The following is a 14,443-nucleotide window of genomic DNA, read 5'->3' on the forward strand; positions in this document are numbered from 1 at the left end:
GAAGTACGTGAAAGAATACAGAAAAATGTTCTTTTACATATTTAGCATGGCGCTTTTCAACACGTATATTCTGTTCAATAAAATTACCGAAAAAAAAAAAAAACAGAACTGCACCGAATTTCAACTACACGAAAACACATCCGGCGAGTGGCGAACTTCCATCACGACTGCACGCAAAAGCATGGGCTCATTTCCCGCAACACATTGATCCGACAGCTAATAAAGAACATCCAACACGACAGTGTAAAGTGTGCACAAAAAAGAAAAAACATAGCGAAACGACTTGGGCTTGGGACTGCAAGAAATGTAAAATACCTCTGCATGTGCCGGATTGTTTTGAGATTTATCATACAATTCTGGATTATTAATTTTGTTAAAATAATTTTGAACATGTTTATCTTAGAAATGAAAAATTTATATTTGTATTTTGCATTTAAATTATATAAAATTTATAATAAATTTAAACATTTTCTTCAACTTAACCCCCCCCCCCCTCCAAATAAGTTATTTGGGACACTGATAAGCTTATCCATAAGAGTTTATCCATAAACTAGGTCCTACAAAGAGACTACCTTTATGTACATTCGCAAAAAAGGCATTATCAACAGGTCGAGGTTTCAGACATTAGCAAACATAAATATAAATAATATCAACAAATCAAAAAATGAAATAAAAATAAAGATTCCAGCTGGTCTAAAGACGACACATCCAGGGGCGGCCTAGCCGGTCTAAAAACCACAAATCCAAGTACAGCCCAGCCGTTACTTACCTTACCATATTTACCTAGAGAGACAAGATGATGTGTTGCTAAAACTTTAGAAAATCTTTAGCATATATCGAACAGACCCCAGAATTATGTGAAAACGAAGAGGATCTGTTTATAGCTGTAAGAAAACCTTATAAGAAGGTTTCTTCCGAAACGTTGAGCAATTGGCTTAATAAAGCACTGAAAACGGCTGGTATAGCTTCGGGGACGTTTTCAGCGTATAGCATTAGACATGCATCCATCTCAGCAGCTTGAGCAAGAGGAATAGACGTAGAAAAAATAAAAAAAACAGCAGGCTGGTCAAAAACTCACAAATGTTTGCGAGGTTTTATAATCGCACAATTGGCACAGATAATAAGGAGTATATAATAACCGTGTAAACCGTGTTTCTTAAGTAAGAGTAAGCAAAAGAATACAGAAGATCTAAAGAAGCTAGATCTTGGTACTCTTTTATCTTTATTTTTTGTTTTTTCTCGTCTCTAAACAGCTGCTAATGTAATCATCTCGAGCGACATTCTTATATGTTATATTTTCTATGTTCTATTTTAATAATTGACGGCTTTTTTTGTACATAGGGGAGAGTCAGCGGGTAATAACCTTTCGATTAGGAAACCAGAAGCGACGAGCATAAATCGAATCACAGCTTTTAACAAAACTGAAATAAGCATGTTCTTTGAGCTACTTGGCCAGCTAATGGAAAAGTATAAATTTGCCCCAAGGAATACTTATAATTGTGACGAGACAGGAATTTCCACAGTTCAAGCTCCTGGAAAAATTGTGGCTACCAAAGGACAGAAGAAAGTGGGATCAATAACCAGTTGGGAGCGAGGAAAGAACATCATTTTGTTGTGAGCGCGGCTGGTGGATACATTCTACCGATGTTCATTTTCCTTAGGAAAAGATTAACTCCTCTGCTAGAGAAGTATGGTCCAGCCGGAGCGTTATACAAATGCTCTGACAACGGTTGGATCAATGAGAATCTTTTCCTTGAATGGTTGGTGCATTTAAAACAGCATGCTAAGCCATCTGCACATACACCTATCCTTCTAATACTAGATAACCATGCTAGTCATATATCTCTCACAATCTACGAATATTGTACGTCCAATCATATACACATGTTGTCTCACACAGAATGCAACTTTTGGACGTTTCGTTCATTGGGCCCCTCAAAATAGCCTACAGAAAAGAATGTGATTCATTTTTAAACAGCCATCTTGCGCAAAAAATAATGCCCTATGATATAGCATCCTTGGTGAGGAAAGCATTTATTAATGTTGGGTCCATTAGTAAAGAAGAATCAGGGTTTAGAGCTTCTGGAATAGTTCCACTAAATCCGGAAGTATTCACAGAAGACGATTATAATCCAAGACTGCAATGAATCTCTTGCAGTTGTGATTCCCAGCACATCAAGTCTTAGAATGTCTGAAACATCTCCAGAATCTGGCACGTCAAGTAAAATTAGTGTTCATATGCATGATTTCATCAAGTTGCAAGAGAAAACACCTGCGGAAAATACAAGGAAGGGCCGAAAAAAGCAACACGCAATAATTTGAACTTCCACACTAATAAAAGAAACCTTAATAGAGAAAAGAAAATAAAACAGGGGGTGAAGAAAAAGGAAAGGGATGGAAAGGTAAAGGTCAGGGAAAGAAGTTAATACAGAAGAAAGGCCCTGAAATAGCAAAGCGCCAGTTACTGCAGGAAAGTAACGAAACTTCTGTATCCGATGTTGACACGGACGACTTATGCCAGGACGATGAGGATGCAGAAGAAAACAGATGTCTAGTGTGCAACGATTTTGGAAGAAACAATGAGATGTGGTTCAGATTCACCTCATGTGGGTCATGGGCTCATGCGGAATGCACTGGGTGGGACTCAGCGGAAGATTATGTCTGCCATATCTGCTAGATTTCGTATGACTCCGATTGCCCCAAGTGTGTCAAATCTGCTTTTTTTTTAATTGTTATAATATCCAAAATTGATTATTAAAGTGACTGAAAATTATATCAAATAATAGTTACCTAAGTAAATAATGTTTAAAGGCAGTTGCAATAAATATTTTTTTAATAATTGAAATTTTATTTGAGTTCTCCTTTAAGTGACCCCCATTACTCTATTTTACCCTACAATGAAAAACGTTTTTACAAAAATTGAAAGTACTTCTTAAATATATGCTGCAAATGGTAACTGAATTAAAAGCGTCCAGAATCGATGTTATCTTTGAACAGATTTTTACACCACCGATAAAAAATTATAAACATTCTCAACGATACGAATCTGCAGAATTAAAGTATACTTGAACTTGTTCTTAAACAAGTTAGTCCTAGTGATTTCTCTAAAGAGTAGAGAAATTCTAATCTAAACAAGCTTTAGTTGATTTTTTATTTCATATCGGGCTATTGATGAAATGTCGCCATTTATTGGTATCGAAATTGTACATATTAATTTCAAAAGTGTCAATTCTTTTACAATTAATGAAGCCAACAAAAATATGACAAGTATCATTGAAGAACTCCTTGCTTAAATCATGAAGAAGCTGATACCAAGATAATATACCATGTGTGTAAAATCGACTATGGAGAAAGAATTATAATCCGAACTGTTGATCTATACTTCGTGACTATAAGTTTCCCTAAAGTCTCGCTTCCCTGTCTACAAACTGCATAACCTATTTTTATCCACTTCAGTTTGAATTTGTATTGTGTTGTTTACCTGTCACATAGTGTTTATTTACGATACTTGAGTTATTTATATCGTAATATTTTAATTGAAGCTGACAGAAGTTGTATAAAAATATAAAGTTAAAAGAATTATTTTAATAAAATGAATGAAGCAAATGTATCAATGATTAACAACGGAGTAAGAAAAAAAAACACGGGCTAGACCGCAATCAGCATCAACTGAAAATACTAAGTATTTATTGTTCTAAAATAATATTTTTGAATAAGATTGATTTTGATAATTGTCTAATATCAATAATTAATTTATTATTTATGTAATAGATATGCAGACAAGAATCCAATCGGACATGATTTTGAATCACCGTGCCATCATCCTGTCAAAAGCAAATTCAAATGCTCGAGTTTAACAATCGACGGAATTTTACAGAATCGCAGACATTTATATAGTCTAAAGACTAAAGTTTCTCAGGATATCTTCTTAACTAGACTTATGGGTCCAAACAAGCCAGTCCAGATAAACTGTTCAGCTACAACAAATAAATCGAAGCCTCGATTATTCAGTAATCATTTTTATTTATTAAAAAAAATAAACGTGTCACCAGCGTTTGTAAAAAAATGTTCCAAGCAGTTTTTTCTGTCAGTGCAAAAAGAATAACAACAATTAGTAAAGCAATTTTTCAAGGTAAAATACTAAAAGAGAATAGAGGTGGAGATAGAAAATCTACAAATTTTAGAAAACGGGAAAATATTGCAAATTTCATCCGATTATTACCAGCAACAGAAAGTCATTATTCTAGAAACAAATCAAAAAGAATGTATTTATCATGTGAACTGAATATTAGAAAGCTATGGAAATTATATAATAATACAACTGAAGATGAGAATTTAAAAGTAAAGGAATTCATGTTTCGTGATGTGTTTTTAAGAAGATTTAATATAGGATTTTCGTCTCCAGCATCAGATGCGTGTAATACGTGCACTTTTAAAAAATAAAATTAAAACTGAAACTGGTTTACAAGAAATAAAATCTTATGACACAACTGAGAATTCACTCTCTGCGAGCAAAAGCTTTTTATGAACTTATTAGATAAGAAGATAGTAATAGCTTAAGTTATTGTTTTGATCTTCAACAAGTTCAGCCACTGCCCAAGACTCCGATTCAGGATTCATTTTATTCTAGGCAAATTAGTTTTTATAACCTATGTATCGTTGACCTGAAGTCTGTTAATCCTAATTTTTATTGTTGGACTGAAGATCAAGCAGGGCGTGGATCAATTGAAGTTGGTTAAAAATTGAGGCGACCCGAACCCTCCAAAAGACCTCCGTTGGGCACTCAGAATTGCAATCTGCGTTCGTTCGACAGTACGGCACTTCGGGTGCTGCTCAGAATAGCACCAAAATGGTAGCACCAAAATTAGACATGCATCCGTCACAGCTGCGGAAGCAAGAGGAATAGACGTAGAAAACATAAAAAGAACAGCAGGCTGGTCAGAAAACCCACAAATGTTTGCGAGGTTTTATAATCGCACAATTGTCACAGATAATAAGGAGTATGTGAAAGCTATCCTCACAAGGAAGAAAAAGTAGAATAACTTATTTATATAATAACCGTGTTTCTTAAGTAAGAGTAAGCAAAAGAATACAGAAGATCTAAAGAAGCTAGATCTTGGTACGCTTTTATCTTTATTTTTTGTTTTTTCTCATCTCAACACAGCTGCTAATGTAATCATCCCGAGCAACATTCTTATATAATAACGATCGAACTTCACGTACAGGCAAGTTCGTTTGATCGTTCTATTTTAATAATTGACGGCTTTTTTTTTTGGTACATAGGGGAGAGTAATCTTTCGATTAGGAAACCAAAGGCGACCAGCATAAATCGAATCACAGCTTTTAATAAAACTGAAATAAGCATGTTCTTTGAGCTACTTGGCCAGCTAATGGAAAAGTATAAATTTGTCCCAAGGAATACTTATAATTGTGACGAGACAGGAATTTCCACAGTTCAAACTCCTGGAAAAATTGTGGCTACCAAAGAACAGAAGAAAGTGGGATCAATAACCAGTTGGGAGCGAGGAAAGAACATCATTTTGTTGTGAGCGCGGCAGGTGGATACATTCCACCGATGTTCATTTTCCTTAGGAAAAGATTAACTCCTTTGCTAGAGAAGTATGGTCCAGCCGGAGCGTTATACAAATGCTCTGACAACGGTTGGATCAATGAGAATATTTTCCTTGAATGGTATGTGCATTTAAAACAGCATGCTAAGCCATCTGCACATAAACCTATCCTTCTAATACTAGACAACCATGCTAGTCATATATCTCTCACCATCTACGAATATTGTACGTCCAATCATATACACATGTTGTCTCAGAGAGAATGCAAATTTTGGACGTTTCGTTCTTTGGGCCCCTCAAAATGGCCTACAGAAAAGAATGTGATTCATTTTTAAAAAGCCATCTTGCTTAAAAGATAACGCCCTATAATATAGCATCCTTGGGGAGGAAAGCATTTATTAATGTTGGGTCCATTAGTAAAGAAGAATCAGGGTTTAGAGCTTCTGGAATAGTTCCACTAAATCCGGAAGTATTCACAGAAACGATTATAATCCAAGACAGCAATGAATCTCTTGCAGTTGTGATTTCCAGCCCATCAAGTCTTAGAATGTCTGAAACATCCCCAGTATCTGGTACGTCAAATAAAATTAGTGTTCATATGCATGATTTCATCAAGTTGCAAGAGAAAACACCTGCGGAAAATACAAGGAAGGGCCGAAAGAAGCAACACGCTACAATTTGAACTTCCACACTAATAAAAGAAACCTTAATAGAAAAAAGAAAATAAAACAGGGGGTAAAGAAAAAGGAAAGAGATGGAAAGGTAAAGGTCAGGGAAAGAAGTTAATACAGAAGAAAGGCCCTGAAATAGCAAAGCGCCAGTTACTGCAGGAAAGTAACGAAACTTCTGTATCCGATTTAGACACGGACGACTTATGCCAGGACGATGAGGACGCAGAAGAAAACAGATGTCTAGTGTGCAACGATTTTGGAAGAAACAGTGAGACGTAGTTCAGGTTCACCTCATGGTTATGAGCTCATGCGGAATGCACTGGGTGAGACTCAGCGGAAGGTTATGTCTGCAATATCTGCTAGATTTCGTATGACTCCGATTGCCCCCAGTGTGACCACCATTACTCGCATGTCGGTGTAATGGGAGTCAAATCTGTTTTTTTTAATTGTTATAATATCCAAAATTGACTGTTAAAGTTACTGAAAATTATATCAAATAATAGTTACCTAAGTAAATAATGTTTAAAGGCGGTTGCAATAAATATTTTGTTAATAATTGAAATTTTATTTTAGTTCTTCCTTAAGTGACCCCCATTACCCTCTTTTACCCTACAATCAAAAAAGTTTCTACAAAAATTGGAAGTACTTCTTAATTATATGATGCAAATGGTAACTGAATTAAAAGCGTCCAGAATCGATGTTATCTTTGACTAGATTTTTACCCCACCGATAAAAAATTATAAACATTCTCAACGATTCGAATCTGCAGAATCAAAGTGCACTTGAACTTGTTTTTGAACAAGTTAGTCCTAGTGATTTCTCTAAAGAGTAGAGAAATTCTAATCTAAACAAGCTTTAGTTGATTTTTCATTTCATATCGGGCTATTGATGAAATGTCGCCATTGGTATCGAAATTGTACATATTAATTTCAAAAAGTGTCAATTCTTTACAATTAATGAAGCCAACAAAATTATGACCAGTATCATTGAAGAACTCTTTGCTTAAATCATGAAGAAGCTGATACCAAGATAATATACCATGTGTGTAAAATCGACTATGGAGAAAGTATTATAATCCGAACTGTTGATACTGATAATGATTATACCAGTGCCAGTGCCAATTTAAAATTATTATTTTTTCTAGTTTGTTTATCTTTTAAATATTTATTATAATTCAAAGATATGAAACCTAAGATTATTGGTGTGCAATATGAATGCGCTGTGATTTACTATTAAAGAGATATGACCCAAAACCAAAACGTATATTTATATATACGTATAAGTATATATATGTACGTAGTACCTCATAGGTAGATATGTAGGTACTTACTTACTGAAAGAGTGCTGCGTGATTTACCTACTTATATTTTTTTTTTGGGCGTCGCCGTGATCACAGTGATTTTAAGGCTTTTTAAAAATAAGAGAGCAACCAACAGAACGAATATAGCATGCAAAATTTTAAAAATAATCTTGGTCAAAGGAGTTACTTTTTTGTACTTATAACTCATATGTTTACATAAGTTTGTTGTCTGTTGTGGGGTGTAAAATGGCTTCTAGTATGGTGATTCTAAGGGAAAAAGAGATGGTAGTGAGAGATAGCCCTTTTAAACTTCCGTATCAGGGTACATCGACATAATTGCGCTCGGTGAATGGTGATGGAGCATTTTCACATGCAACGAGGGAGAGTCAAGGAAATTTTGAACAATTCGAAGAACTTCAGGTCATTTTACGGCGTAACTATTCACAGAATCTGTAGCTTTAGATTTTATTCCTTCTTGTGCTCGACATAGAAGAAAAGATATCGCGGAAATTATTGTATGCATTAAAGAATGCGGATTATAGAATAAAATTCAAGGACTAACCGTTAATAAAGTAGCGGCATACACTGCATTTATGAGTGAATTAAATATTTTGATAGCAAAAAATGATCAATTGTTCGATCATATAAATCGAAATTTGCGTTGTTTTGTCCATATTTTAAACTTTGGTGTTCAAGATATTATGAAAATGTTGAAAGTAGACTAACCAGAGAGTAATAATGATGACGATTTAGATGAAAACGAGTGGACTGAAATGATTTGATATAATTTTAGTCCATCATCTGCTATTTGTAAATTGCGCAGTACTTTTATTAAAATAAGAAAGTCTGAGCAATTACAGAATAAACTAATCGACTTTTGTAAAAGCAAAGAAAGATTTTCCATTCCTGGCTTCCGCATAATTCGCCAGGACCGAGAGAGACCAAGGGCGGAGAGACACTCATTGCAGTAAAAAGACATATACCTAGTTTTCCAAGCCATACCAATAGCCCTAGCGGCGTGTAGTATATAGGTATACTTAACGTATACTTAACGTATACCTATATACTTTTTTAAAATCCGAGTGTAATTTTATGAATGAGTCATTCTCGGGGAGATAGAAGGGCGAGCACATTCCTTAGGCTTCAGCCGCATGAACAGGAACATATTTGGGCTGTGTAAATCATCAAACGGCCGTAATAATAACTTACACTGTGGTTAAAACATGCTCGGAACAGTTAAAACATACATAGTATGGTGGGGATCTTTACCCAACACACATTTTAATTTTTATGTCCCGTAGTGCAACTTCCTTCTCACCAATTTCAACATCTGCATTGCATGCCATGGCCCAAAATTCTTAATATATTAGTTTTATTAGCTTGCTATTAGTTTACATCTATTTATTTTTCCAATTTCTTGCTGGTGGGTTGCTGGTGAGAGACAAGAAATGAGGAAAGACACTTCTTCACCAGACTTGGTAGTCTCCACATCTTTAATAAACACCTCAGACAATACACATTCGTCACTACATACACACATCACCCACAACACATTAAAACAATGTTTAAAGTTGGTGATCTGTACAAAGACCTTTTTGCGGAGTATAAAAAAGGAAAAAAACCTGGTATTGCTCAGAAGGAATTTAATGAAATATGGGCTAGTGCAAAGCAAAACTGTACTACGAAAGAAGAATTTTTCAAGTGGGCGAATGATCTTCTACTAGATTACCGCCAGAAGAACCAAACAAAGAAATCGTCCAATATTCTTTATTATTGTACTAATTCTAAAAAGGTAAGTTTAACTTACATAATATGTGTCTGTTTATACATACTATTAAATTATTAATTATTCAGAATGCCAGCGAAGACATTTCAGCGAAGACAAGTCTACCTGTAAAACTGGAGTGTAGCAACGAAAATTTACTCGATACACCAAGTACTAGCAGCTCTATACCGCAGTCTGTACGTGCTACTCCTGCACAGGATAAGTTGAAGACGCAGATTTCTCTTCTTCAAATGGAATGTGACCTAGTTGTTCGTCGTAGGGATTCTCTGGGCGCCATTGAAAGTGAGACGCGTGATGTGACGAAACTGCGCCGACAAATTGATAAATGCAAAAAAGAATTACGGAGGAAGGAGCAACATATGCGTCACTCCCAGTCACATAGATTATCGATGAAATCGAAGATTAAACTTGCTTGCAATCAGAGTCCGATTGTAGCCAATCTCCTTAAAGCGCGTTCTGCCCCAGGTCGCCCACGCCTGGAAGAGCAACAAACGGAACTGCTAAAAACTATAGTCGATTTGGCTATGTTTGGTGCATCTGCGGAAGAACGGCGACGCTCAGAAAGTGTTCGCAGTTGCCGAACACTTACTGACCTCCATGAGAAGCTAAAGGAGCACGGATTCCAAATTTCGAAGAGTGGCACGTATCTTCGGTTGCTCCCAAGAAATTATACCACCTTGGAGGGTAAAAGGCATGTAGTCACTGTGCCTGTCAAATTGAGTCGCCCTGAGGCAGATTACCATAAGGCTCATGTCGATCAGCATTTTTGTGTCGCCACAATAAGATCACTGGAAACGCTGGCATCTATTCTCGGTCCTAAACAAGTGTGTTTTCTGTCGCAAGATGATAAAGCCCGAGTACCCATAGGTTTGACAGCCGCAAATAAACAAGCTCCTCTCCTGATGCATGTCGAATATCGTGTCTCATTGCCTGATCATGATTGGGTGATTGCTTCAAGGCACAAATTGATTCCTAGTGTATATGCTGGGTGCATAATAAAAGGAAATGATATGGGCCGTGCAGAAGCAATTACATACTCAGGGCCAACATACGTGGCGATTAGAAGTGGCAAACATTCCTCTTCCACAGCTTCTACTCATGCTGTGGACTTTAATAAGCTTGCGACTCTCGACAATTTCAAGGAAATTATGCGAGATGAAGAAGGTCGCCTGAAACCCGTTGTTCTGATTTCATCTGATGGAGGACCCGACGAAAACCCGAGATATTCAAAGGTTATTTCCTGTGCCATACACAACTTCATCAAGCATGATTTAGATGCAATATTCATTTTTACAAATGCACCTGGCAGAAGCGCGTTCAACCGTGTTGAGAGAAGAATGGCGCCTTTAAGCCGGGAATTATCTGGACTTATACTTCCGCATGATTCTTATGGAAATCATTTGGATGAACAAGGAAGAACAAAAGATCATGATCTTGAAAAAAAGAACTTTCAGAAGGCTGGAGAAGTTCTCTCAGAAGTATGGAAGAAAATGGTTATCGACGGCCATGACGTTGTAGCAGAGTATGTCGAGCCCGATGACAAGGCTGAAAGCTTTGTTCCAGACCTGCCTTCTCCACAATGGTATAGCGAGCATGTGCGAGAGAGCCAGTATTTGCTTCAGGTACATTAGTAAAATCTCACATATTATTTTATCATTTGTTCTTTTATCTCATACGACAATATGATTAAGATATCTTAATATTATTACCAGGTGTTGAAGTGTGATGACCGCGCTTGCTGTGGACATGTGCGGAGTTCTCTTCGATCCATTTTGCCGGAACGCTTCATGATACCTCCTTACCCAATTTTGCAGTCGTCTAGTGGCCTGTGTATACCAAAGCCTGAAGAGCATGATGGCAAGACGTTTGCTACATTTCTTTTGCTTCTGTCTCTTGGAATCTCCCCAAGTCTGCAAAAGGATCGTCAGCAACTTTTGGAAAGGACGTGTCAGTGGTGTGGTTTGTACTTCTGTACAAAGAAGAAAGTCAAAGAACACGTAAATTCATGTCACAAGCAGTGTAAAAATATTAATAATAGTGTAGGGATGCACAATGTTCATCCTTCACGCATTCTCACGCGACGATCGAACGGCAGATCGAGAGAAATTCTCTGCGTTGTGCGTGAAAATGATGACACCGAGTGGCTCGATGAAAGCGACGTGGATTTTCAACAAAACACAGTGCCAACAACTGACCTGCAAGATGCCTATCCAGTTGTTAGTGTTGAAGAAAGTCTTGCAAATCCGTGGTCCGAGGACAATATATATTAAATAAACAATAAATATTAAATATAGTGTAATTTATGAATTAAATAAATGATAGAATGAGTTTTTGGCACAAACGAATGTTGAAGTAGACTTTGCGGTGCCCGTACGCTAAAACTATTAATTTAACTGGGCTAATAACCGTTTTTGAAAATTTTCGGATTTAGGGGCCCCAAACTTGATTTGCGCCTAGGGCCCCACTGAAGCATAATCCGCCACTGATAGGGGGGGTCCAAAAAAAGATCACGTGATTAATGGACAGCCCCCTAGCTGCGTAGTAAACTGGATGAATATCGCCTAAAGAGAAAAGTCATTGGAAATACTATCCTAATAGTATCCCAATAGCAAAAGATATTAAAGATTATCAAAGCAGTGCAACTTTGGGAGATGAGGCCAAAGAAAGCATTTTCGCAGTCAAACGAATCTGCAGGCTCCAGTGCAGATTTGAGCCCAAGCACCCCAAACTCGGCATGTTATGCGGTCGCTGCCAGAGATTCGGCCACACGATGCGCTTCTGCGTGCGCCCGTTCGTTTGCGGCTTTTCCGCTGGCGTACATTATTCCAACAGCTGAGAGTTTAAAGCTTGCCGCGATCGCCGCCAGTGCGTTAACTGCGATTGGGCGCACCCCACGTCTCCGCAGCTGCTGCCCCTCTGTTCGCACCGCGACGTGTGCCCCTACCGCCGCCCACCTCATCAGCTTATGCCACGCTCGCACGGGTCCCTATCGTTGGTGCGCCATCCTACGTCGCAGCAGCGGCGTCGTCCGTCCCTGTCGTCTGCCAACATCACAATCGCACTCCTGCAGGCGATGCACGGCCTAATGCCCGGCCACCTTTCACAAACGCAGTAGGGCGTTTATTCTTTGGCATCTTCTTCACCACACTTCTACATTGGTTTCCGTTCATCGCCTGATAACCACGGCTGGGAAATCTCTACGCATCGTCACATGGAATGCAAACGGCATCCGTTCACACGTTCCGGAATTCGAGCTGACATCAACAACAACATCGACATTGCGTGCGTTACAAAGACGCGGCTTTCAGCAAATCACTCGTTTTTCGTTTTTTTTTTTTTTTTGTATATGGCCTTTGAATGCTAATATTTTCCAAGACTCCGACTTTACGCCATCATATGTCACTGTTCCTCCAGATCCTCCCCAAGAGCCGGATGTCGAAGATATTGCACAAAATTAATCATTGAATTAAAATTATAGGCCAAATCGCAACTGCAAACGAACCAACTCCGAGTTGCTCCGGTCTCTAAAAATCTTGTTCGCTATCGATTAAACAAAAAAATAGCGAAAGAAAATCTAAAGTATTGACAGGCGCAGGCCTGAAGAAGCTTTACAAAAGGAATATGAGGAAAAAATGAAGAAGAAAAAAGAAACAGGAGAAAAAGACAATATGGAAGATAAAGGAAAGGGGAAGATTATTTGTATTAATTGTAGCTCAGATGAAGACTGAATTTAATTATAACGAAACCCACCAGAAGCATATATTAGATATAAATAATTAAATTAATTTATTTACTGTGATTCAAAAGTACCATGATGATAATAAGTTGTGTTTAACTAAATACAACTATTAATAACTAATAATAATTATTTGCTGACAGTGAGGATGTAATACAACCCCTAATGCACCGAGTTCAAAGCAACAACAGAACAATATAACATTGTTCAAGTCAACAACTTTGAACAGGACCAAGCATTAGCCAGACGACCGCGGCCTAATCATAATGACTCAATAAATAGATGATAGCGTATAGATATATATATAGAGAGACACTTTCAAAAATAAATCAGATCATAACCTGTATCGTTTGAATACAATAAACCAAATCATCAAATCTATCAATGCGCCATGTTCCAAACATACGGAGTGCCAAATTTGCAATGGGTTTCATCATACCCTTCTGCATATAAATTACCCCCAGCAGCAGGAAAAAGGGCCGTCTCGTCCACAAGCGACGCAAAATCAAGCCAATCGCCAAACTTCATATGGTCGCCAGAATCAACCCAGATGGAATAGAACATATGCATCAACGACACCAGGGAAAAATCTGCTTCCCACTGCCCTTGTATGCATCACAACGATGCGAGGTACGCCATTCATTGCACGAGTGTTGATCGACCAATGCTCACAAAGCTCATTTATTACGGAAGAAGTTGCACAAGCACTAGGCTTGTCCAAGGAGAAAGTTACAACTATCGTTGCCGAAGTAGAAGATTCGCATGGATAAAGAAGATAAGCAGTATCAAAGAATTGTATGGCAATTCCATCCAAAAGAACAACTTCAATACTATCAAATAAAAATAGTATCATTTGGAACAAAAACCGCTCCATTTTTGGCAATCTCGAATACTTGATGAGAGACGATATGGTAAGTGAACGATATCATTTCGGGTGTAAAAAATGTCAAAACCGCATGGGATTAAGTCTTGACAATACAAGATACTAATGATTAGATCAAATTTAAAGCACAGTTGCCAGCTATCGAGGCAGTAAGAATACCAAGATGGATATCATATGAGTTTCAAGAAGCAATATAATTACATGGATTTAGTGACGCCTCAGAAAAAGCGTATGGTGCCGTTGTTTATGCAAAAGTTAAAAGAAATGGAGAAATTATCGTTACATTACAATCCAAATCCAAGGTGGCACCAGTTCGAAACAAGATTACTCTTCTTCGTCTGGAGTTATGCGCCGCGTATTTCTTAGCCAAATTATTGAAGAATACGTACGAGTTTGACATGTACAATCCAAGAGACACAGGCTTGGACGGATTCCACGATTACCTTCGTATTGATCCAAGGGGGAAGTAAAAAGGATACCTTTATAGATAATCGAGT

The 14,443-nt window shown here is 37.5% G+C and overlaps 1 protein-coding gene across 1 annotated transcript; it reads left to right on the plus strand.

Annotated features, from left to right (window-relative positions):
• Positions 1 to 9,102: 9,102 nt before the first annotated feature.
• On the plus strand, positions 9,103 to 11,637 carry LOC135802742 (uncharacterized). The gene is made up of 3 exons (XM_065316369.1): positions 9,103 to 9,333; positions 9,396 to 10,949; positions 11,040 to 11,637. The coding sequence occupies exons 1-3, from the start codon at positions 9,103 to 9,105 to the stop codon at positions 11,595 to 11,597; spliced, it is 2,343 nt and encodes a 780-aa protein (XP_065172441.1). The 3' UTR covers positions 11,598 to 11,637.
• The last annotated feature ends 2,806 nt before the right edge of the window (positions 11,638 to 14,443 follow it).

The sequence above is a fragment of the Atheta coriaria genome, unplaced genomic scaffold, assembly GCF_025399875.1.
Source record: "Atheta coriaria isolate IRGN ID8LTWV9N9 unplaced genomic scaffold, Caltech_Dcor_3.1 hic_scaffold_48_pilon, whole genome shotgun sequence".
Lineage (NCBI taxonomy): Eukaryota > Metazoa > Arthropoda > Insecta > Coleoptera > Staphylinidae > Dalotia > Dalotia coriaria.